Consider the following 27,243-nt stretch of genomic DNA (forward strand, 5'->3'; position numbering starts at 1 on the left):
ACTGGATTGAGCACCTCACTCCGTGCTTTTGCCTGTCACTCCTTCACTCACTACTTCTTGTCCCAGTTTAGACATTTCCTCTAATGCACCCGTAGCATGACTTGAGAAGTACAAAATTACCCAAGAAAGATTTATTGTGTATGTTATTTTAAACTAGATTTATACAATGCTGTGCAGACTTCCACAACATTCAATTGTTCTGCCTTCCTTTTACAAGCTATAGCGCAAGAAACAATTCCGAACTGTGCAATAAAACCTGACAGCTTGAATGATACCATGAAATAAAAAATATATAACAAACCCAATAGCATGAATAATAATGATCAGGCAGAAACAAGAAAATAATTTGACAGATGTGTGACATTTTTTTCTTTGTTGTGGATCAGTTATTCTTGTTAATTATATCACCTATTCTTCCCTTCTATTGATAATTACATGAAGCAGATGGATAACAGAATGCTCCCAGATGGTGAGAAAGCAAACAAGTTTACAAATTGTTTATTTATGAAGATATCATTAAAAATTATTTCATTATCTACAGTTTTCTACTCCACCAACAAGTACAGGCACCTTAAAGGCCAGCAGCACTTCATAAGATATTTAGTATTCTGCTGTAACCAACTGCTTTTTAACATAACATGACTGAAATGACTGACAGATGTGCAAAACACAATAATAATCTAATCTGTTTTAACACTGTGGGAACTAAGATTTTGAATCTTTGGATCTTCTGCCAATTGGCGCTTCAATGCTGTTTACTGATTCTGAATACAAAAAATCAGAGATTTCTTTTTGATTTGGAACAGCTGTAGAAAGTGTTTGATCTAATGAGCAGACAGGAGCTTTTTCAGGTCTGTGTCATGAAACTCTATAGCTTGGCAGATGTATGGCCTGATGCAATTTTGAGCTAATTTGTGGAACTTCTGATATGCTTGCTAGAGAAGGGCAGGCTTAACAGGCATCCCAAAGTCTGGGTACTTCCAGGATTAAATGCAAATAAGACCATTAGCAACAGTGTCATTCCAGAGGGCTGCAGCGGGAGACTAGGGAGTATAAGGCTGCCCCCTCTGTGCCTTCTCAGTAAATCCTCACCTGATTTATCCCAATCTCTTCAGTAAAGGGATGCAAGATAGAGTTTTGTAGGATCAGACACAGAAAATCAGCAGCAAAATGTATTTGCCATCTCAAGGAATGCAATAAAAACACACACTGTCATTAGTGACTATTACAGGAAGATGTTACTATGGTCATAAGAATTTTCAGCCCTTTAGAAAATGGACAGGCACTGCTTGGGAAGCGTCGGGTCTTCTGAAGCACAAGATGAAGCAGCACAGAGTCGTGATTTAGGAGCAACAGTGAAAAAACCTGTGGTTGCCTTAAAACCAGTGCAAGGCTTTAATAACAAGGACAGGAATCAGAGAAGAGGAACAGAGTGTCTAAAGTTTGTATTTCTTCAGAGTCACGGCCATTTTAACCACGAGCAAAGAGGCAACACAGGCCAAAGCCTGTCTCAAACCAGAAACAATACTGAATGAAAGGACAAGGAGTGAATGGGGTGGCTGGATAATTGCAGTTAAACAGTTGCTTGGTTATTGGTAAGTTATGTTTTCATATGATAAATTTCTGCATTAAGAGCAAATATCTCTACCTTACACCAAGCTCTCCAAGAAAGACTACAGAAGGAAGGACCCATGCTGTCATAAACGCCATGAAACCCAGTTCATTCTGCTTGCTAGAAGCAGGTGTGAGCATGCCAGGAGTCCATACAGAGTAGCACATAGGGTTTTCCTCATTTCTCTTTTTCCAGACTCTGGAGTAGACTAGAGCTTTGACAGAGGGATGAGGAGAGCAAGTTATTACAGACAAACAACAACTTCTGGTGCTCATCTGTCTGTGACAACTGATCCAGACCTGCAGGAAAACCACCTCTCTTCTGCACAGCCAGGATCCAACCGGACTGGCAACACATGCGAATTAGCTGAGGGCAAAGCTTTCCTGATTTAGATCACTGCTTTGGCTTCTGGCTTTGGAGGAAGGAAACAGGGAAGAGAGTCCTTGCGGGTCCTCTTTATCTGTACTTGGTCACTGTTTACAAGTGAATCTCTTCAAGGTCACAAGCAGGCTGGAACGTATTAAAGAGAGACACAAATTGATTGAGCCCCCAGGCTCCCACTGTGCACTCTCTCTATGATACTAAGCCACTAATGGCCTACAGAGATATGTATGCACAAATCAAGAGCTGTGCTCAGACACCGAATGGCTGAGCTGCTGAGCCCCAAGCTGTTACTGGTGAAAAATAAATTTTGCAGCAAGAAAGAGAGAGAGACAGCTCAAAAAAAGGCTGGGACAAGAGGAGGGCAAAAAGCTGCAAAAGCAGTAGATGAGAAGCAGATGTTGATGGCTAGATATCAAGGGGCATCTTGTGGGTATCAAAGCAAGAATTTCATTACAATTATCTCCATCATAACAGAGATACTCAAGCAATTAATTAGGAAAGGCAGAATTTTCAAGAAAGAATTGAAAAAGAATTGAAAAAAGAATTTTCAAATGAAAATTCTACAGTTTCAAAATCGACTTAAATTACAACACAGAGATTGTAAATGGCATGTGAAAAAACTGCCACCATTGCAGATCTACCTACAACAGGAATTACAATAATAACCAGTCCTTCAGCTTTCAGGAACAAAGTGGGCTTGTGCTAATTTCAGAAAGAAGTGGGTTTTGTTTGTTTGTTTGCTTGTATGTTTTAACATAAGAAGGAAAAGTCACCTCAATTAAAAGAAGCTTAGCAAGCCAGAAGAAACATGTGAAAAAGACAGGCGGAGCTGTCTCAACTACTTGGAAGCCCTGCTTGCCCAACGGTTTTAAGACCCTGCAAGTTCCTGCCATATCTACACAACAGCTTGGGAAAGATCTTGTTTAAAACCATCCTAACAAAGATGGTAAATGACATTTTCTCCTTACTGTTATTAAGGTGCTTGCCTCAGAAAGTTTCCCACTACTTCCTACTCCAGCCTCTTCTGCCTTTCATTTTCTTCTGCCTTCCAACATTCTTTTTCATTTCCCTTTTACCTCACTTTATAGCCTGCTAGCATCTCTCTTCCATGACCAAAACGTGTCTCGCTATTTTTAGAGGTGACTATTCTCAACCTTTCCATTTGGCAGTTATTCTATCAAGGAGTTATATGTAGTATCTTGCTGCTTGCAACAGGAATTGTGCCTTTCTGTTTACAGAGTGTCTGAGCACACTTTTTGATTGCTAAAATAATGTAGAGGTATAATAATTATGTGCCTGCTGAAAGCTAATTATACTAATTTTATAAAAATACACCTCGTTTTATTTGCAACTTAGCTGCAGGATTTTGCAGGGAAGAGTAGATTATTGATTTGCATCAATCTTCCTTTCTGCAACATTAAAGAGAGGGCAAATGCCTTATGCCTGGCTACTTGCCAGAGCTAACAAAACATCCAAGATCTGAAAGCAGCAACAGCTTTTTACTTATACTAGCACATGCAGTCCCCCATGGTAGGTTACCTCTTAAATTATAAAGCTTTCCCAACTGATGCTGGCCAGAGGTCATTTCTTTCACTCAACAGAAGAGTCAGTTTAGCTTTGTATGGTTTCAAATTCTTGGTATTTCAGAAAACTATAGGCAGCAGTACAGGACTAGCTTTATCCTCAAGTTACTGCCTAGGGATCAACCCCAGATGTCAGTTTTGATAGAACACAGTCTGTCAAAAATCTATAATTAATGCTGGTGCATATGCATGGATACTTACATGGTGCTAACTTTTTTTTTCCCCAGCAAAACTTTGCTAGTGAAATATTTGTGTGTTTTACTCAACAGAAATTTATTAAACATTGGAGATTTTAAACAATTATCTCACTACCTGCAACTCTCAGAAATCCTTAGAAAGAACCCAGGAATGAGTAGACACCAGTTTGCAAATCTCTTAGAAATTGGAGGTTTGTAATTTTCTATCTCCAATAAAAACACTAAGATGAGCTCTTCTAGTAGGAGTAACAGCACACGTTAAAGATAAAATAGGAAGGAGTTTAAAAAAGAAGGCTTAGATAGTTTATTCTGTATAGAAGAGGAAGGTAAGGATGTACATGCTGAGGGAAAGACTTTGTTCAACAAAGCCAAACTCAGTTCAATGGGCTCAGCCATGCTCTGGATTTTGCTTTGCCAATTGCTACCTAATTAAGAATTTTGAATGCCAAAAATTACTGACTAACTGTGAAAAGGACAGCACTAAAAATATTATATGGGAACCCATCTCAGCCAACTGGAAGGTAGTAGGCAGACATAAAGCTCCCTAATTATATTTCTTTAGTAAATTACAGCCACCTACTGAGAGTATCTATCACTAATTGTTTTTTTTCATAGTATTTCAGCTTCACTAGTTATTCTTGTGAGGAGCCTCTTCACATCAAATTTTAGTTATTTAAAGCTATAAGACAGCATAAAGTGTAAGTTATTTAACCAATGAAATTTTAAGAGACTTGAATTTCAGAAACTCTTGACTGCATGAGTCCTACATAAATAAGAACTGTTTGGTAGTGAAAACAAACTTTTTCTTTGCTGTTAAATTATTCCTGGTATTTTGAAGCATTTTTGAAGGTACCCTATGCATTGAAGAAAACTGACTTCGGGACTGATAAAAAAAATTGATATAAGCAATTTCTACAGAAATTGTCAGAAGCATAAAATTGTATTTTTTCACTTGGAGAGCATAATACCTAAATAAACTTACCAGGAAGTGGGAATAAATAGTAAGTCAGAACATTTAAAATGTGTTATGAGTCTGAAAGTACCACCATGGAAAAATATTGGTAAAACATAAGCATGTATTAGTAGGTAAATGTAATAGTTCAGCAATTGCTGGTTGCAATATGTTTTAAATTCAAGCTTAGAAGAAGCAATGGTAGCGCAGAAGCAGAGCTGGGATTGTAAGGGTATGGACACCATGTTCAATGTAATTAAGAAGCAACCTATCAACACGAAGCTGGTAATGCCATCCCATCTGCCAAACCCTGCATTAGCTGGCACTATGCCTCTTGCCTGCTGCTGCTTCTGTTACCCACCTGATCCTTGGAGACCTGCTCTGATGGAGCGTTTATGCCAAGCTCTTCCAGAGGATAGACAATCTGTCGTCTTGGTCGCACGGGAACCATGTAATGAAGGGCAGATGTCAGGGAATGGGCACAAGGATTCTGAAACTGAAAGACAGAGATCTATACTTCAGCAGAGAGAATGTCAGAACAGTGCATCACAGATGTCTCTTGTATGGCTTTGCAAATACAAAATTCTTAGCTCTGTTGGCTAAATCTGAGAGAAAAATCAGTAAATAAACAAACATACTCAGAGCAGAGGAATGAATTGCAGATAATTCCTGACACTAATGAAGATAATTATGAGAGTAATTACATTACTATCTCTGTGGGAATGACAGATAAACAAGTGGTTTGGTTTATGGGATTTTTCAGCACAAGTATTTTCCCCAGGAGGATATTTTTCTCCATAGTGATCATGAATCAGCTTGATTTGACCTCATTAAGCTATGTTATCTACTTACTGCTAACCTTTACTTGTTTGGCAGAGAATGGTTATGAATTTATATAAAAATTCTATACCAACTAAAATGTCAATTTCATCCAAGTGATAAATATTAATAAACTGGCATAAACTTGAAGTGAATGAAAACCCTAATGTTAATGTGACTAGCATGGATCATTAGAAGTAGCTTTATTCCATTTATTATGGTATGACTGGCTCCATCATAACTTATGACATGAAAAGGAAAAAAAGAAAAGAATTACAGGAAATAGAGAATGACCATTAATTCAAACTAAATTACACTGAAGTACCATTCCATCCACAAAGACCGAAAAAAATGTTACTACACTGAGAACTGAGTAAAATATCACTTCTACTGCTTATTAGAAAGCAATGATGAGCTAAAGTAACTTAAAGGAACTCTAACCTGGAAATAGACCAAACTGGAATTATTAGTATGATTAACTTCTCCTTCCATCCACTGCCATTAAACTGCATTTTTGTAAGTGCCTCTGAAGAACTTGAGAACCTAATGCTACGCAAGGACATTGGTTTCTCAAGAGAGCACTTCATAGAACTCCACAAAAGTGCACACTGGAGAAGCAGAAAAATACACCCTTCTGAAAATGGACCTGTCCAACTTGTAAAAATTCCTATGTTGAAAAAGGTGACAATTCCAAAACCACATAAGTCAGAGGACTGAATTCATCTCAGTCGCCATCTAAAAGCTTGGAGCTTAGTCCAGCTAGCCATGCAGACACCCCCCAGAGCTGAAGAAAGAGGTGAGCATCTCCAGAGGGCAATTCTTTCCCTCCTAAGATAGGTAGCTATGATCGATAGATGAACTGCCCTCTGCGTGCACTGTGTTTTCTCCATTAATTCTGCAAGGAGCCTAGGTGATTTGGCTGGGCCAGATACTAGCCGTAGATGGCTGCACACCAATGCATTGACATGATTGTAAATTTTACTTTGTGCTCCCTTTTCTTGCCTGACATGAGACTGATAACAATACAGACATGTGGGTATTTTTAGAAGAATCTTTTCTTCTGCTTCCACAAATTATGTTCTTGGAAATGAATCTTCTCATGCAGCATTAGGTTCTTATTTTTCTTCTGTAGCACTTGCAGAAACACATTTGTTTTCAGTAACAATGAGGTACCTAGATCCTCCTGAGTTTTGATGAAAGTCTGAAGTACCTAAATCACTTTCGAAGTATTCTTATAAACCACTTGGATGTAGTTTTGATACTTTTCCCTTGCACATGCTCATGCTATACTATGCTCAGTGACATAATTCCTTTTTTCTTCCCTGCCCCCCAATTCATTCTGAATCTTAACAAATAGGAGTACTTCTCAAAATTCATTGTGTAGCTGAGTAGCTGTATGTGAGACAGCACAACTCATTTTGGTTCTAGTAATAAACTATGACAAGAAATATAAATTGTTAAATATAAAGGTGATATATGTGCATTATACCTTGTCATTTAATATTTGCTTGGTAACTGACATGCAAATGACAAAGACATGTCAAATGTATTGGCTTATTGAAAGCAATTAAACAGAAAACATTATGTTGGTCCTCACTTGATGAGTTGCGACAGTTCTTTGTTTTTTAACTACACGTCTAACCTAGGGGCAAGAACTTAGGCAGGACTGGGAATACTGAATGCTTGCTACCTCATCCTGGAACAGATCTATTGGGAAAGGACAGTAAAGGGCAGAAACTTGACCCTAAGTACTACAGTATATTTAATGGAAGGGACTCATACAACAAACACGAGAACCTATGGGGGTAAGAAGCAGATATACGTCACCCAGAAACAATGAGGAGGCAGCAAACAAATTATTCTTCTACTGTGCTGCTCCTGGCGCAACATACTAACGTGTGTAACTTAAGACATCTAACCACATTTAGAGAACAGTTGCCCTAGGATCCTCTAAATTTGATAGAAAAACAGACACTCTCAAAGAATCATTCATCTCAGAAGAAGCCACCCCCTAAGAAGAGCTCCACTCTCTTAACAGCCTGGGTAAAGAGCCATGGACAAGTACACATCAAACTTATGGTCCTCCACACGCTTCCTGAAGATACTGAGTAAGTTATGACTTGCATGCACTGCTAACAGCACTACAGACTAAGCCTGCTATGCAACAGATGTGTCCATGAATGCAGATTATGTGGCACAAGAAAACAAAGTACAATTTGCTCCAGGTTGCTAAGACAATTCCTGTTTACAGTCAGTCATAGAAGCAAGAAGAACAAAGTGAGCAAAGGTGACAATTTTTAATATGTAAAATGCAAACAACTTCCTTATTACCTTGCCCTCTTCATACTGTGGATAAATAGGGTAGTAAAGAGAAGATTTGTGGGCTAAGCGAAGAATCTCCTTTAGAAAGTGTTTGGTATAGTGATGAAATATTGGATTTAAGGCAAAGTGGTAAAGACGTCCATGTTCCTCTTGCTGGTGGTGGTTAAAATGAATAAAGTCTTCAATATTGTAATGTGATCGAATATACTCAATATCCTGGAAAGTAAGAAACTGGAAATCAGCAGTGATGAAACAGCTACATCCACAGTATTTTAGCAAGAGCCAATGAGTTGCTTTTTATCAATTAAGGAATTAAATAAGAATACCAAAATGAATCACAGAATGACAGAATTGAAGGGGTTGCGAGAGACCTCAAGAGATCATCGGGTCCAACCCCCCTGCCAAAGCAGGTTGCCTAGAGCAGGTTGCCCAGGTAAGCGTCCAGACGGGCCTTGAATATCTCTAGAGAAGACGACTCCACAATCACCCTGGGCTGCCTGCTCCAGTGAAAATGAAGAGCCTTTGAGGGTTATTCTCAATTAAAAAGCACATTGACTGAACACATTTTTCTTGGAAATCTTTTCATTGTATCAAAAACTACTATTCTATTTGTCCACCTTTATTTGCAGGGAATGCATATTTGACCCCTTCACAACAACTGCTGATACAGGTTAATGGACATTCATGGGGAAGAAAACAACAAAAAGAAAAACACAAAAAACATCTCTGGCGGAGTTCAAGGCAGAGAAGCCTGGTCTTCTCACAAGAATTAAACCAACAGAGGGGAATTTTACAGAAAAGAGCTGTGCAAGAAAGGCTCTCCAACAGATTTCCCCTATTAAAGTGATAAGCTGGGATTTTTGCACATTTATACACTCCAGGAATTGTTGCATCCTCTTAACGCACTTAGAATAATAAAGAGCTGTTTTCAAAAACAGGAGCAACTACTCCTTAGTTTAAGAACTAAGCACTACAGTCGTTGAAAGATCTATAATCTACCTTTTCAATAATATCAGAAGTCCATAAAACTAAGCATTAAAGAATGTTTATTTTCCAAGAATAATGTTCAACTTTATCTTTTTTCGGTATTCCATTAGAGCATATGTTTTTTGCTCATTTGTTTTGAAGTCAAGTGCAAATTATAAACTACTGTTGGGAAAAGTAGTTAAGAAAGGAAATCTCGAAGGACAGGTGCTACTCTTTGCAGTATGCTTAGCAAAACTGCTCACTAACTTTGGATTCTTGGGGGCAAAATAAGTAATTCCAAACACCTGGAGGCAGAATGGCTTTATGCTAAAGAACCAAAAAAGGATGCAGGAGGCATACTTTCAGAACCCATCAAACAATTTCTTGCAAATAATGGGATGATTTTTTTTTCATCTGCATGTCAATCATAGTCCATGAGAAGGGAAATAATACAGTTTAAATAGGAAAGAAATAGAAAGCTTAAAGAAGCATTATTTTTCACATGTATTTTCTGTTAGGTACATGTATAGTGGCAAGCACAGAACTCAGCCTTCGCTGCTGAGGGCTCATTGTTACTATTTTCATACAATAGAAACGTAGCAAATGGGGAAAATATAAATAGAATTTACCATTTCATCTCTAATGACTGAAATGCCAACTATTTGATCCAAAACTTCTGCTATGAATGCTTGTACTGGGGTCCCATCCTGCAAGGCAACAGCAACATAGGCACAGTTCCTATTTTATTATTGATCTCAATATTTTACTGTAAACGTGTATTTCGCTACATGACCACAGTTAAAATATTTTCCCAGTGCATATTCATGCACTACCCAAATTTAGCTCTTCCTAAACTCAAGACATAATGAATGCTTAGAACAGTGTTGTATATAGTCGAACTCCTGACCATGCAGAACCACACTGACTAACGTTTAGGTTAGGGTCTAGCTGCTACAGCAGTGCTATAGGCTCAGCCACTAATTTAGTCCTGGGTTAAGTTCTGATGTTAGGAAATAACATTAATTAAAATATACATAATCTTCATCAATAGCAGTATAAAATAGATTTCCCTGCAGTTGTATGATTGGTAATGTTAATACTCGCTATTTTGTCCATGTAGCATGTTCCACCGAGCAAAAATATTCTGATGTTCCCTACTGTTTCCTAAGCATATGTCTGGTTGTGTTATGGGAAGGAGAAATAGGCCCCTATCATGTAACAAAACACACTTATGTATTCATCATGCAGTCAGATGTACATGCAAGAAAAGCAACAATGGAAATCAGGCTGTGCGTGGCCAACAACAACAAAAAGTATTCATCCTGCTTCTGTCTCAGCATTTGCAGAATCACCAGAAAAAGGGGCAGTTGGTCTAGGCGACAGATCAGATTAACCATCAAGTCAGGCTGAATACAGCCTATTCCAACTGCTGATACTGACTGAGTACATACATACAGGACACCTGTTTAGAGTAACATAATAAGTTCTAGATGTATTTATCTGTATTTATCCATTCTACTGTAAATGCATTTGCAGCAAATACTCACTGGATCCCTGCGAGCCAAAGTAAATATCTTTAAGTCATTCAATATACTTTCATTCAAGCTAAGGGTTTTAATAAGCATTTTGACACCAGGTATATCATTTGTTGTTGCTCTTCTTACATTAAAGGACCTAGTAAAAAAGAAAAAAAGTAGAAGTTTTCTCTGTGACAAATTAAAGGCTACAGTTACTATGCATGTGAAGATGTCTTTCTTCCATAAGCTCTAAATACGTCTTTTCATAGCTGAAATTGGTTGCTACATGACAGTTGTTCCAAATGTGTATATTAAATTTTATTGTGTAATAACAGGGAAGATCACACACCATCTGCTTAAAACAACTCAGAAATGCTGCTTTAATTGCTACTAAACACTTACATCCCAATGCCACAAAGCAAAGACTAGCCATAGCTGTAACCACAAGGTATCGTGTTCCTGAGACTAAAAGCCAGAGACAGGAAGCAAGGAATTTTTAAAAATAAAAATAGAATCCATTAATATACAGACATGTGGAAGAAAAAAGAAAAGAAAGAAAAGAAACAAAACAAAAGAGAGAGAGGGAGAAAAAAAGAAAAATAAGTAGAGCCAACTGTCATCTTCAGATACGGAAAAAAAGAAAGGCAGGAATATCAATAAAACACAGGAATTTCTCCAATAAACACCAAATGACTAACACTTGTGTTAGGCCTCAATTCTTCAAACAGTTACACGTGAGGATAAATTTACACAAATAAAATGCCTCTGCTAAACATAAGATTGCCAATTACTAATCACGTGATAGTGACACGGTATAAAAATGTTTATGCAATGTAGCATGTTCCAGCAGGTTTTTTGTACAAAAACCACCAACATGTTAGCTACAGACAGGAATACCCTGGCACCTAACTAGTTCACACCCTCGGTTATAAAACATGTTCCCACCCAAAAAAGAAAAAATTTACTTCACAGTAACAATCTACAGCAGTTGATAAATTCTTGTTATCTTTTAAAGGCATCAACCCTTCCTGGTTAAACAAGACTCACATACAATTAAGACTTATGGAGTGCTGCTCAAGGAACTCAATTAAAACTTAATTTCAAAGAATTAAGAATTAATCTTTCACCCACAGTTTACAAAAGCCTGCAATTCATGTAGTATAATTTCCATTCCTGTAGTTCTTGTTTTCAATTTAAACTTGTATGTGCTATTCTTCATCCTAAGTCACATTAATATTGATTTTGTGGAATATGGTTCTAATAATATCAGTTCTAGTAACTTTAAAAATATATCCCTACATAATATATGATATGTTATGGCAAATTTCACAGCTCAATCTCATGGAATACTTTCAACTCAATTATTTGAGTGCTCAAAAGCATACAATACATTTGATTACTACATTCTGTAAGAAACCCTGCAGCTGGCATCCAAATTACGAACTAATCCTCAATTTCTAAGTGAGCTTTGGCTCAGTTTCCACACTTGTTAACACATTTCCACAGACAGCTAATTGCAAGATCAAACAAGTGATGAGAATGATGGCCAGCAAGACCAGCAATCTGGTTAACTCTGCAACCCGTGAGCACTCTATCGCCCTGCTGCTCTAGTGTGCCCATGGTTTGAGTTATTCCCCCTCCAATGGCCAAAAGAAAGCAATTGGACCAACAATGAACTACATTTTTAGCATTAGAAAAAATAGAACACATAAAAAATGAAAATTGTTTTAAAGATGAAATAAATATATAAATAATGAAACAACCAGATCCACTGTCAATATGAAAGAGTAGGAAGGACTATCCAAGGTTTGGGCTCATTTCTTTTCCAGCAAAGAATTAACTCACTTTAGATGCCCAGTTCCTTTGACTGCTCAGAAGCCAGGACACTATTATTATTATGCCTTTTAGTGAAAATTGAAGGAAAGTACCCATTAAGCAGTTCAGCCTATGCCTTCTCATCTGTTATTTTTTCTCCTTCACTGTTAAGTAGCAGACCTATACTTCCATTTGCTGCACTCTTGCTTTTTGTGTACTTAACACTTTTCCTTACTCCTCTTACAACCTTTGCTAATCAGTATCTCATTTTGTGCCTGTGCCTCTTCTGATTTTGCCCTTTCATGTCTTCACATTCCCACCTTCTTACCCCTGTTTTCCTTTTAATCCATTTTATGTGATGTCCTTTTCACTCACATGCTTTTGAAAGCTCTTGGTGCAAGTACAATATATTGATCTTCTACTTTTTCATAATTTTTTTTCTTCCCTCTTTTTTTTTTTTCCCTAAGGGAGTATCTGCTGTTGTACACCAAGTTGTGCACAGAAACTTTCTAAAAGCTTCACCTGGTTTCTTCCACACCTCTTCTGATCCTAAACCTCACTTAAAGGCTATTTTTTCCTACTTTCCAGCACAGCTGCAGGGGAGCTGGAAAATGCTACTAATGACACTATTCTGTTGTCATGGAAAGACTGGTATGACTTGGAATATGCACAATTTAATCAGAATGTTAAGGTCTTTTAAAAACCTTGATAACGAGTTTAATTTTGAACAAAATCGCAAAAGGACTCATGACTACCAATCCTACTACTGGATTACTGAACAGCTGTGACTGAGATTAACAGGAATTACTCCAGTGGCTTTATCTTTGTCCAGCTGGATTCTTACATAATACACAGAAGCCCAATTTCATCCCATGGTAAAAGGCTTCTGCATATGTCCAAGAGTAGCTGGCCAGCTCCTGCACAGGCTATTTGTATACCATCAATGGTGATTAAGTATGCAACTAAAATAGAATTATTTCTCTGAAATTACAGAGTATTTAGCTACATTAATAAGAAACAAAAGGAAAATGTCCTACTATGTCAAAAATTTAAGATTGGTGTTTGGGCCAGCACAGGCTTGTGATACAAATGAAGGATTGTGACAGAAGTTATAAAGACAGAGTTTCTACATCCCCGTTTACCAATACTTCAGACTATAGAAATGTTCAGAGTAGCATAAATTTGAAAAACATGAAATACCTGATTTGACACACACAAGAAAAAGAGATAAATTAGGTAAAATAGATACTCAACAATGAGGTTACTGCTGTGTATGTTCAAGAAATACATTACTGCAGTTCTCTCTTGCAAGAGAATTTTATCATGTTTCCAAGAATTAAATCTACATCTGGCTTTCAAATATCAATGCTATTCAAACCAACCCCCAAGTCTAAAGGGTCAAATGTGGCACCATATTTCTCTGTTGGCCTTGTTCTACAATGAAGTAGCTTGGAGAAGCTACTCATCCATAATAACGTTCATCTTCATTAAGTTAGTACCATACATTCAAACTTTAAAGGAATCCTCGTATTGCAATTTTCTTTTTACTTTACAGGAAACCATATAAATGCTGGCAGTCAGAAGACCACTTGCTTTTACATGTTTAATTACCTTATTTTTTGTTTCATTAAAAATCAAGTCACTGATTAATTTATTTTACTGAAAATATAAGGTATTTCTACACCATCTAGTATAGTGCTACGTGGAGAAACATCTGAGTAGGCTTAGAATTCACTCCACAAGAAGTGATACAGTTGCAGTAATGCTGCTGAAGACTAAGTTACTTAGCCCTGATCCTAATTGTTCCAGGCACAGTCCCGTGCTATTCAACTATACTGGTTTTGGGACTCAAGCTACCATTTCTGCAAGATGTTGTGCTGTACCATGCAGACATATCAGCTTGCTCTGAGATAACGAAGGAATATGCATCTGGTGCCAGGTTTGATGATGCAAGTATATTCCACAAAAGTAACTCAGAGTACATCATTTGTTGTCACAAGGTGCATAACTCACTTGAGCAATCCAGCACGGTGGAACACGTAAAGCTCATGGCCAAGCTGGGTAGTAAAGTAAGGGACAACGCGAACAAAACTCCGGATCAAGCAGAACTCCGGCACATGATGTGGCACAAGGATGATACAGAAGTCTTTGTCCTGAAAACATTTGCAGAGAATATAGGCTCTTAGTGATCTTAATGTCAGCTTTACACCAAAGCTTCTGACTAGAAGGGATAAAAAGAAAATAAACAAACTTAAAAAATGTGCTTAAAACATCCATACACTCCAAATGTTGTTCTACTTAAGACACCTTGATGCCTGGGCAGCACAAAGGAACTGATGAGCCCAACATAAACTTGGCTTACAGAAATGGGTCTTTTAGCTCCAGTAGTAAAGACTTAGTTAAAATGCTGGCATTCCCTTAAGGTCCTTCCCTTCCCTGTTCTTCTTTTCTTCCTCAGTGGAAACATTATGCCTATGCCCACACTTTTAGGGTTAATTTATTTTCCTTGAGAGTTTTTTTTTTCTACCCTGCAATTCTGTTGCAGTGGAATTTTAAGACAATGTATGCCTGTCCGGGATCTTTTGCACATTTGCAGCCAAGTGAGACCATCAAGGAGAGCAGGGTGTCCTAAGATCCTGAACAAATAGTCAGTGTGCATGCACAGCACCATAGCTTGCACTGTACACACACTAAACCTGAAGAATGTAAGTTTGTATACATACAGTGATGTTCATCTTGTCCTGAATTTGGCATTGCTGGTGTGCATGTGCTACAGGTTGCCTATTCATACAAACACACATTGTATTTGCAGTCAATTTGAGCACATTGTGTGATTAATTTTTTTCTTACTACACCTGGTAAGTAGTTACTGCACTGTATATTCATATCCTTGTTTACCTCACGTTAGCTTTGCCCTAAACACCCACAGTTTAGGATATAGGCAAGTAATACAGACTCCCTTAATAGTGCTGCTTCCTATGATTTAACTCTGGTTCCTGTAATGTATTTTCCTTGATATTATTTTTAATTTAGGCACCATATAGATCTATACACAATTTTAAAGGAGTTTGAAACATTTGCTCTCTAAATTTGCATCTCAAAAAAATATAAAAAAAATCCCCCATGGAACATAAACAAAGAACTTATATAGACAATACAGAAAGTCCAAAAGCAGCCAAAAACAGAAGTCAGACTCAGGGTAACTCAGCACAGTGTAGCTAGTCATGCTGCACTCCTGTGAGTCACTGAATTAGTCAGGCATCAGACCTGAGCTACTCTTGCTGACAGCTGCACTTCTGTCACACCAAGCACACACATAAACTTTAAAACTTTAAAGTATACGTACTGGAAAAAGCTTGAAAACATAATGCAAAAAATCCAGTGACCTGCAACCAAGAGCAAACATTATTACAAAAAATGCATAACAAACAGATCCTAAACATTTCAATATTTACTTCCCCATAAATGCAAGGAATCTTTATTCACAATGCTAATCAGACATTCCTGCTAACTCAACATTAATCAATTGCAGACGTCACATGCTGCACATCAGCATGTTTGAAGCATCACTATTAACAAGAACAAGCCTCAATGTCTGAAATAATATCAAAACATTACTTTCTTCACTGAATGGAAAAAATTGACTTAGATGTTGCTGACTCAAAAAATATTTCCAGAAGACTTCCATGGGCTAAGAGGGCAGCATTAGTATACAGTAAATGTTAAATGAGATTACAAAAAGTTGTTGTCATAGACCACAGTATTCCCAAGGTTTGTGTCAGTATCCATTTGGCAAACCTATCCAATGTACTTTATCAGACTAATGGCAACATCAATACTTTGAAATTGTTTCTGACCATTTAACTTCTTTCCACTTCTCACCTCCTGGTTTGGAGTAATTACACTCTTCGTCCAATGGGGACAGTGAAAGGTGACATCTGAGTTTAAAAAGCCATATGAAATCTAATAATTTAATCCTATTTCTCCTGTGTTTAAGGATACCAAAGAGCTCTCAACCCATCAAATAGAGTTATGATGAAGCTTTATGAAGTATTGTTCCAAAGTACAAAATTTGTCTTCTGAAGATATTCTATACGGATATATGTTACCTAAAAATACTGATAAAACCTCTCCCCATCCAGACCTGTAATTAAAATAACTAAGCTCCCTTTAATTTCTTCACCAACAACATTACTAGATGGAAACAGAAGTATTTTAAAATTAATACATTTGTGATTGAGTGAAAAATGTGAAAACTAAAAATGCTAAAAATACAGATTTGATTGGGTATTATATATTCACCTATATAATTCATAATTATGACTAGTTAGGAGAATATCTAAGGGAAAGGAAAATGTTACAGCAATGTATTTTTCTATTCTTTGGTATCTGGTACCTTCTTGGTAGCAAGGAATTCAGGCACATAGGTAGGAGATTTTTCAGCGGGTTTAAAAAAGTATCAAACATCTGCAGATATATACTAGCAGTTTGGTTCTTTTGCATTTTACTTACAATCCACTAGCAAGCCACAAAACAGCTCTAGACCTAAGAGATGGAAACATTTAGCAACTTTACTGGATAATACAAATTCCTCAGCAGTGAACTTCCCTCGAGGGCTAAGATTCAATCATACCTACACAAAAACCAAACTACTATTTCGGGATCCATGCCATGCAGGGTCAGCAGTAACTCCTTCACGACAATATTCTGAGATACAGTCAGGATTACATCATGTCATCCTCTCAGACATATTTGCTTTTCTAACGGTCAGTACCTTTTGCAAACAGGTGGATCAAGCTAGTGCAAGCTAGGGAAGCATACACGGAAAATATCTGAAAACACCATGATCTACAGACTCCTCAGTTCTGAAGAGAGGACCTTGCATGAGTGTAAATCTTAGGAGAAGACTATGGAAAGGAATGCTATCTTCTCCACAGATATCCATCTTGGAATTCAAACTGTTCCAGAGATGTCTCCAGGGAGAGAAGAAAGGGTCTGCAATGTTCAGAGATAAACACAGTGAACATATCTTGAACAGGAACAGTGGTGCACATGAAGAACAGAATGTCAGAAGTGGGCAAAGAACTGACAGATCCTTATCCTAAGAAGGACACCATGAGCAGAGAATTCAGCTGGACTACAGAAAGATTATTTCTCAACATAGTTGCAGCAGATCACTGTTTTGTATTGTTACTTTGGTGTACTGAGAGTCATTCCAGAGCAAGTCCCTCACCTCAGTATTAATTTAAAAAAAAAAATTATTCTATTCTGGAATAATTGACTTGCTTCATTTTGTTTTAGTCTAGATTGTCCATAAATTAACCGTTCTTGAACAGACTTCCTGCAACATGATTATTCTTTCGTATGTACCAGTGTTTTCATATGTATCAGTGTTTCTAAGAGCACAGACTTACAAGCACTGCACTTCTCTCTTCGATTTGAATTTAATGTTTTTTTAGAAAAAGAAACATCCAATTTCAACCAGCATTTTTCCACCAAAAGTAACTTGGTAATTTTTGTCCCCATATTTCTATCAGAGGTAGGAAGTTCTAGCTGGAGGTTGAAAATTTCAGTAAGTTATCAGTGAAAAAAAAAAAAAAGAAGAAAAGAAAAAAGAAAAATCTAACCTAGTCCCAGCAGGTGCTGTAACTTTCAGATTTGTCCAAAAATGTTACATTAAAAGTTGTCACTAAGATTAGGAAAGCAGTAACTATTCATCCACACTCACCTAGTCTCATACTTCTCATCAATACAAAATAGACGAATACAGACAGTATTTGAAGCTCCTCTGTACACTGGATGGAAAGTATCTTTTTCTTCAGTCTCAAGGAGGGGTGATGCTGAGGCTTTAAAATCTTTGTGTGTGATATAATCTAAAAGCAGTTCAGTATGGGAAATGGTAATCACTTCACCTTTCTGCAAGAATAAGAGAGGTGATCACTTAAAACATTCCAGAAGAAATTTTATTTTTTTTAAATTAAGGTCTTGTATCATTCCTATCTTAGAGCATTCCAAGCAGACATGCGGGGATGTAGTTTTTACCTGTCACCTTGACAAACACAAAAGTTTGAGGAGGTATTTTTAATACGCTTTCATTTCTAAAACACTAGATTAAAATGGTCTTAAAAATATAGAAATTGTTGCCAAAGAGCAATATATTCATAAACTAATAGTTATCTTCTCTGGAGATATTCAAGGCCCGTCTGGATGCCTACCTGGACAGCCTGCTCTAATGAACCTGCTTTGGCAGGAGGGTTGGACCTGATGACTTCTCGAGGACCCTTCCAACCCCTACAATTCTGTGATTCTGTGATTATCATTAGAATCACTTTGCAAGGCAATAAAACATCTTTCAGAAATGCTTTCTCATGCATACTGAAACTATGTGAAAATTAAAACATGTTATGGTAAAGAAAATGGAATCAAAGCAGATAATGTTGTTAAAATGGAAATGAACAATAACATGAAGAAAACCAGAGTAGCTTTGATACATTACTGAAAGAGAGACTAAAAGACAGGTGTAACTGTTTAAGACTTCTTGGGATAAACTCTCTGCTGATCTGTACTGCACCAATACATGTCGTAGTAATGCTCTCTTATGAAGTTGAGCTTCACCATCAGAAACAACAGAAAATGCACAGAGAGAACAGGCACCCTTTAAGTTCTACAAATTATGGGAGAAAATTGAAGCTATACTTCTGTTTTTAACATTTTGGTAGCTTTCTGTCAGTTACAGATTTGAAGCCTGGTAACATAGTCAAGTCAAAACCTCAAGACTCACAGACCTTTTAAAGTAAGCAGACTCCTGCCCTGCTACAGAATGCTCTCTTCACATCTGCAGCAGGTCCCACTTGAAGCTGTGCATCCCCACACCTTTCATAGAATCATAGAAAGGCAAGGTTGGAAAGGACCTACAAATTCATCTAGTCCAACCATCTTCCTGTCACCAATAATACCCACTAAGCTACTAAATCATATCTCATAGCACCTTGTCCAGGCACTTCTTGAATGCTGCGAGGGATGGTGACTCCACCATCTTTCTCAGCAGGCCATTCCAGTACCTGACCACTCTTTGAGAGAAAAAGTTTTTCTTGATATCTAATCTAAATCTCCCCAGGTGCAACTTGTGGCCATTCCCATGAGTCCTATCATTAGTTATCTGACAGAAGAGGCCGACCCCCTCCTCATCACAACCTCCCTTCAGGAAGTTGTAGAGTGCAATGAGGTCTCCCCTGAGCCTCCTCTTCTCCAGGCTAAACAATTCCAGCTCCCTCAGCTGCTCCTCATAAGACTTGTGCTCCAGACCTGTCACCAGTTTTACTGTCCTTCTCTGGATATGCTCCAGGGCCTTGATGTCTTTCCTGTAGTGAGGGGCCCAAAACCAAACACAGTACTCAAGGTACAGCCTCACCAGAGCTGAGTACAGTGGGGTGATCACCTCCCTGCTCCTGCTGGCTACACTATTTCTTATACAGGTCAGGTTGCCATTGGCCTTCTTGGCCACCTGAGCACACCGCCGGCTCATGTTCAGCAGAGAATCAATCAACACTCCCAGGTCCCTTTCCTCTTCACAGTCTTCTAGCCACTCTGCCCCAAGCCTATAGCGTTGCATGGGGTTATTGTGGCCAAAGTGCAGGACCCGGCACCTGGCCTTGTTAAACCTCATCCCATTCACCTCAGCCCAGCAGCCCAGCCTATCCAGACCCCTCTGAAGGGCCACCCCACCCTCAGGCAGATTGACACTACCTCCCGACTTGGTGTCGTCTGCAAACTTCCTGAGGGTACACTCGATCCCCTCATCTAGGTCATCAGTAAAGATACTAAACAAGATAGGCCCCAGTACCGAACCCTGGGGGACACCACTTGTAACGGGATGCCAGCTGGATTTAATTCCATTAACCACAACCCACTGGGCACGGCCCTCCAGCCAGTTCTTAACCCAGAGAAGAGTATACCTGTCCAGGCCATGGGCAGCCAGTTTTCCCAGGAGAATACTGTGGGAGACTGTGTCAAAGGCTTTGCTGAAGTCTAAGTAGACTACATCAACAGCCCTTCCCTCATCCAGTCTGGTCACACGATCATAGAAGGAGATGAGGTTGGACAAGCACAACCTGCCTTTTGTGAACCTGTGCTGGCTGGGCCTGATCCCCTGGATGCCACGCAAGTGCCGTGTGATCTCACCCAAGATGATTTGCTCCATAACTTTCCCTGGAACCGAGGTCAGGCTGATAGGCTTGTAGTTCCCTGGGTCCTCCTTACAGCCCTTCTTGTAGATGGGAGTCACATCGTCAAGCCTACAATCCTCTGGGACCTCTCCAGATAACCAGGAACACTGATAGATGGTGGAAAGCAGCTTGGCAATCACCTCCACCAGCTCCCTCAGCACCCTAGGGTAGAGCTCGTCTGGTCCCATGGACTTGTGACATTCCAGATGGAGGAGCAGGTCTCTAACTGTATCTTCCTGGATCACAGTGGGTGATTCTCTACCTGAATCACAGGGGACATCCAGGTCCAAGCATAAAGTACCCTGAGGATAACTATCTGACTATTAAAGACAGATGTAAAGAAGGTGTTGAGAACCTCAGCCTTATCCTTATCGATCACATTCCCTGCTGCATCAAGTAAAGGATGGAAATTTTCCTTGGTTCTTCTCTTGCTGTTAATATATTTGTAAAAGGATTTCTTGTTCTCTTTTACTGCAGTGGCCAATCTGAGCTCAAGCTGGGCTTTTGCCTTTCTAACTTCCTCTCTGCATATCTTAGCAAATTCCTTGTAGTCGCCCCAAGTAGCCTGTCCCTTCTTCCAGCAGACATAGACTCTCTTTTACTCCTGGAATCTCAATAAAAGTTCCCGGTTCATCCATGCTGGTCTTCTTCCCCTCCAGCTCACCTTACGGGACTCAGGTACAGCCTGCTCCTGTGCCTGTAAGATTTCCTTCTTGAGGAGTGTCCAGGCTTCTTGGACACCTTTGCCTTTCAGTAGTGACTCCCAAGGGACCTCTGCAATAAGTGTCCTATTCAGGACAAAGTCAGAGTCCGCCCTCCGGAAGTTCAAGACAGCAGTTTTGCTAGTTACCCTCCTGACATCACCAAGGATAGAAAACTATACAATTTCATGGCCACTCTGCCCAAGACAGTCCCCAGCTTTCACATCTCCCCCCAGTCCTTCTCTGTTAGTGAAGAGCAGGTCTAGTGGGGCACATCCCCTGGTAGGCTCTTGAACCAGCTGTATCACGAAGCTATCCTCAACACACTCTAGAAACCTCCTGGACTGGTTCCTCTGCACAGTATTATACTTCCAGCATATATCAGGGAAGTTGAAGTCTCCCATGAGAACGAGTGCTGGTGATCGTGTAACTTTTGCAAGCTGCTCAAAGAATGCCTCATCCATCTCTTCATCCTGAGTAGGCAGTCTATAACAGACCCCCACCAAGATGTCACCCCACCAGGACTTCCCCCTGATCCTTATCCACAGACACTCAACTTTATCATTCCCAACCGCAAGCTCTTCAACATCAAAACACTCTTTAATATAAAGAGCCACACTACCACCCTTCATACCTTGTCTATCCCTTCCGAAGAGCTTGTAGCCATCCATCACAGTACTTCAGTCATGGGAGTGATCCCACCACATTTCAGTTATTGCAACTAGGTCGTAGTTAGCCTGTCGTACAATTGCTTCTAGCTCCTCCTGGTTGTTGTCCGTGCTGTGTGCATTGGTGTAGATGCACTTCAGACGAGACATCTGCCTCACCCCCAGCTTCAGTATTGTTCCCCTAGGCACTTCTCTGGTGAACTGTTTTACCCCCTTCCCCATCATAGCTAGTTTAAAGCTCTCTTGATGAGTCCTGCTAGCTCCTGCACCACGATTCATTTCCCCCTTTGAGACAGGTGAGTTCCATCCATTGACAACAGGCCAGGGGTCGAGTAAACTGCCCCATGGTCAAAGAACCCAAAGCTCCTGTCTCAACACCAGCCCCTCAGCCACTTACTCATTACCCATGTTTTCCTAGCCCACTCCGTGTCCTTCACCTCCCCAGAAGGAATAGGACAAAACACAACCTGCGCTCCCACTCCTTGAACTATTCACCCTAAACCCCTGAAATCTCTCTTCATAGTTCACAGGCTTCTCTGAGCGATTTCATCGCTGCCTGCCTGAACTATGAGTAGTGGGTAGTAATCAGTGGGGTGAACCAGCTCTGGGAGTTTTCTAGTTATGTCCCTGACCCAAGCCCCAGGTAAGCAGCACACTTCCCTACAGCTCAGGTCTGGTCTGCAAACGGGTCCCTCCGTTCCTCTGAGAAGGGAGTCACCTACCACAACCACCCTTCTTTCTTTCCTGGCAGAGGCAGTCTGAATGCGTGGAGTCGACTGCCTTGTCCTTGGTAACCTCTTAGGGGAACCTTCCAGTGCCTCCCCCCCCTTCACTGTCGAATGCTACAAACCTATTGCTTAGGGGGGCCTGGGGATGCGAGGGAAACAGAGGGGGAGTTCGCTCACAGTGCCAAGCAGGGACCCTCTCCCAACCCTCCCCATCCCTCAGGTCGCCCCCCGACCTGACAGGGACAGGACAGGGGGTTCACCACCAATTGTGGGGTATCCCCCTGGCACCTTTCTCTCTGGCACGCCAGGGAGCTACTCCACCAGTCGATCTCCCGCTCACAGTCTCTGATGGCCCTCAGTCTCTCAACCTCATCTCTCAGCTCTGCCACCATGCTGAGCAGACCTTCCACCTGCTTGCACCTCACACAGGTGCAATACCTACCGCCCTCCCCCAGCAGCAGCAGGCTCTGGCACTCCCTGCAGCCAGAGACCTGTACAGCCATGGTTCTGGACAGGCCTTCCCTTTGGGTCACCACAGTCTTTCTGGGGCAAGCTCTCTGCCTGGTGGAGACCATGGCAAAAACTGTGGTCACAGAGACTGCCAGCAGATAGGATGAACTCGAAAGGGAGGAGGGACAGCATCCCTGTGCCCCACCGCACGAGCTCCCACACCCACCGCCGCAGCACGCTGTGGGCGGTGCTCACGTGCTGGCCGCCCCTCCCCGTGCCTGGTGGCTCTTTCTAGGCGGAGGGCCTGGGTGCAGCAGCCGTCCCTGGCAACGCCCACTCCCTGTCAGCCTCTCTCGGGAGAGCCAGCACTTGCGGCGTGGTCGTGCTGCTGTCCCGGGCCGCGAAGCAAGGGACCGAGGTCCCCCTGTAAGTCATGGGCGGATGCTGCAGTTGTGGCTGCGCCGGCTCCGAGGCGGCCGACCTCAACTGCTGAGGTGGTCTACTTTAGTCACTGGCTAACCCGCACCAGCAGCCCCCATCCTTTTGTGCCACATCCTCTGTGCCACTTTTCCCATTCCCATGCTGCCTGCTGTTCAGGTGGAACTAGATGGGAAAACTCCTCTGGTTAATCACAACTGCCACCTCCACCCAGATCCTAACTAGAGCAGCTTCTGAGCTATGCAGGATAGCAGACACTAGTGTGGGCACATGCAGTGGACGTTGCAGGAGTGGAAACACTGCTTGTCCTAGCAGCCTCCACGTCTGCTTCAAATTAACTTCAAAAGTTAGCAGCACTGCTGTATACAGGGGTATTACCTGCACAGCTGCATCTTGGTCACTAATACGTTCCACGTTTTGAGATGAAATGGACTCTGCTTCCTGACTTGTTTGGTTGCTTTTATCTTCACCTGAGTAATGAAAAAGAATAAACACACGTAAAAATGAGAGCATAACCATCAGAATCATAGCAGTAACTAAGAGTAAGTGTGCCAGACTGCTCCTGTTGACAGGTTTCTTTTATCTATTTGTAATAACCACATTTAAAATAGACTCCTGTATTTACTTGGCTAGAACTTCATTGGACAATTTGATCTCAAGGCAAAATCAGATAATTGGCTTTAAAATAGGAATTGAACAAGACACAGTTGGGAAGCAATTCCTAACTCTTTTATTACATGTAATAAATTTTGACCCTATCTGAAGAGAAAAATATGAGTGACTAGTGTATTGACTGGTATCTTAAACTTTGTATGCTGCTACCTTTTTTTCTGATGACCATAAGAATGAGCAAGGCTCTTGATTCTCACATTAATTCTCCTAACAGAACTGAAATTCAGAATAAAATCTAGGCAAGCCATAACCCTTACTTATTGGAACCAATAGGGACAAGAAACAGGGATTGAAATTCCCTTCTCATTTGCTGAATTTAACTAGCTCTATAACCCTTATTTCATTTCTTATAAAAAGTGATTGCCATTTGGTCAACGCTTCTCAGTTTGTCTATTTTTGCCTCTTCATCTCATCTAAGAAATGCTCTCCTCTGCTGCTTTTCCTGGGTGCTGAAGCAACTGCTTCAAAGCACTTCATCAGCCATTGCAATTCTTTCATGTATGATTTTTCAGCCAAAAACCAGACACCCATTGAACTGCGCACAGAATGCCCACAGTAGCAGTGACCACAGGTATGGCAGGCTTTTAGACATCAGCAGCATTAAAAAAAAAAAAAAAAAGGCTCAGTGGAAAAGAAATACAATTGACAATCAAATTCACAGAAACCAGGTTTTAAATCTATATGAAAGATCGTCCTACCTTCTTCAGCAACATTACAGCGTCACTCTAGTTTAGTTCATCCCACTCAGAGTAGTAATATTTTTGTGAGTAAAACAGCTCCCTTAGCTGATAAGGTGAAATTACTTGCAGCCATATTATGAATTGATTTTTAATCATTGACTGACCTGAGAAACAGCCACGATATATACGTACATGATGCAATATATATGTTTACATACTTACAGCATTTCTGATCAAGTGCTGAATCCAATTAAAACAAACACCTACATATTAGGGAGTTTATCTAAATATTGTTATATGTGTTTTTTGCCATTCTACCCCCTTGGCAATTTCAAGGAGCAATTCCAGAGTTGATAATTAAAATGTTAACAAACCACAATAAAAATGTCCAATACCAGTGTGGAATATACACGATGCATTATATTTTACTTTAATTACTTAACCAGTATCTTAACACAGATCTTGACAGTTTACACAGCAACACACAACAGCCCTACAGAACTCTGCTGGTACCTGGCACCAATTTGAGAGAGCAGACTACTAACTTTCACAACACCTTGATGCTCGTTTGACAGCAGGCAATCACCATTTCAGCACGTGTAAAGTATTTTTGGGAAAGCAATTCCTAAATCTGCATGCTGATGGATTATTCCCTTTAAAGTCAGTAGAAGGTGAGGGTATTCAGAACCAGAGATCACCTGATAACCCAAAAAGGCCACATCTAAAGTTTTAATGCTATGGACTACGATTATTCTAGTCATCAACCTGGAAAAGAAACATTGAAGTACTAGCAAAGCCTACATATGACACCAAATAACCACTTAAAATTACTAAAGCTAAATGTCAGCTGCCCTTGAGTGTCTCTCTTCAATAGTTCTGCCATTCCTTAAATCATCCCCTCCCTAATCTTACAGATACAATCCCAGTTTACTGCATTTATATTAAAAAATGAAGCCTGAAAATAACTTTTAACCAATAAACTCTTGAGGTATAGGTATCATGGCTGTAGAAAACAGATCAGGCCAGTACATCCCTGCATGTGAAAGCTCCAATTACACAGGAAAATCATAGTTTCTGAGCTCCAGGAGAAGGATAAAAAAATTCAAAAATCACAGCACAAAAGGATTCTTCACTCCTCTGTCTGAATTTGGTAAATCCATCTAAGCTACATGCATTGACATGAGCATTTTCCTTCATAGAGTAATGAGCTTTTTTCTCCTTAAGAAAAAAAAAAAAGCTCAAAGGTTTAAAATAGTTTAGCCCAAAGTCTTTTTAAAAAATCTGTTATCTGAAAATCTGTTTCACTGTTAGTAGAAAAGAATGCAGATGCAATTTGCAGGGCAAGAAGAAACACAGGGGTTAGAAATCATGGTTTCTCCAGGGGTATCACAGATGTGAGACTTCACAGAAATGATCAAATGTCGTTTTGATTAACCCAGATACATTTCTCATTATGAACAGCCTTGCAGGTGTCAAAAGTTAATTAATACAAGCCTCTTGTTGTCATGTAAATATTGATATGTGGTTTCTGACTTCACACTAAAATGAAATCCCTTAATGGCTCCACCATTCACTACTGTCAAATATAGCTGCATCACTGTTTATATATATGCTGTACACAAGTGACTGCAAAGAATGTAAATATTGTTGCGCTCAATGAAGTAAGGAACATGAACAAAAAGAAAATTAAAATAATTCTGGGATTGCTAGGTTGTTAGCAGAGGTAACAGTCGGCAGGATCAAGAAGCCAGTTCAACATGAAGCCTGATGAAAAGCCCTTGAATCATTCCCACTGCATCATAATGTTTTCTGGCCACTAATTCGTGACACCATATAGAGTAACAACCAAATTACTGTAATTACCCTGAAATGTAAGTGGCATATCAATATTGTGTTAAACACAGATTTTTGTACACTCTTTCATTATTATTCAGTACTACATTTTGAAAGGAAAAAATACTATCAACCTGTGGTCTCTATTTTCAAGCTAAAGAGCTTGAAAAAAATATCCTTGTTGGTTTTTAGTTTGTTTTGTTTTGTTTTCATATGGGAACATGTGAATACTCTATAAAGGAATGTGGCTCGCATTTTAAATTCTCAGCCTTTGAATTCAATAAAAGAAAGTCGACATCTTCTATTGACATAAGATGCAAAGGCAGCAAAACTTCCCTAGACAAAAGACAATTTGGCATCACATTTCCAATACAATAGACCGCAGAAATGGTGCCATCATTATAACAGCATTTATATAGTCATGCGCATGTTATGCTATATAATCAAGTTTAAACTATGTGTCAATGACACTATAGTAAATTACAAGGACATAGGTAGGCCCTTATATTGGAAAGGCTTATCGATGGACTACCAGGTTGGAACTATTATTTGGGTCTCCATTTACCAAAAAAAAACCAAGATATAATTCCCTTTTCATACTAAATTTTTAATAAAATGAAAAATTCAGATAGAAGGGGAACTATGCTTATGCTTTTTTTTGTTTTTGTTTTGGCAGTGGTG

General features: G+C 39.7%; 1 protein-coding gene across 4 annotated transcripts in view; it reads right to left on the reverse strand.

Moving 5' to 3' along the window:
• The window catches only part of CFAP61 (cilia and flagella associated protein 61), a 107,554-nt gene that overhangs the window by 63,385 nt on the left and 16,926 nt on the right, over positions 1-27,243 (reverse strand). For all 4 annotated transcript variants that reach the window (XM_040551783.1, XM_040551785.1, XM_040551784.1 and 1 more), the window contains 8 exons: positions 23,756-23,847; positions 17,896-18,083; positions 15,514-15,553; positions 14,181-14,320; positions 10,383-10,509; positions 9,465-9,542; positions 7,879-8,085; positions 5,090-5,224 (listed from right to left, as the gene is read on the reverse strand). In XM_040551783.1, the coding sequence (XP_040407717.1) occupies positions 5,090-5,224; positions 7,879-8,085; positions 9,465-9,542; positions 10,383-10,509; positions 14,181-14,320; positions 15,514-15,553; positions 17,896-18,083; positions 23,756-23,847 (1,007 nt within the window). The remainder of the gene's footprint in view (positions 1-5,089; positions 5,225-7,878; positions 8,086-9,464; positions 9,543-10,382; positions 10,510-14,180; positions 14,321-15,513; positions 15,554-17,895; positions 18,084-23,755; positions 23,848-27,243) is intronic.

Source organism: Cygnus olor, chromosome 3, assembly GCF_009769625.2.
Source record: "Cygnus olor isolate bCygOlo1 chromosome 3, bCygOlo1.pri.v2, whole genome shotgun sequence".
In the NCBI taxonomy this organism is placed as follows: domain Eukaryota; kingdom Metazoa; phylum Chordata; class Aves; order Anseriformes; family Anatidae; genus Cygnus; species Cygnus olor.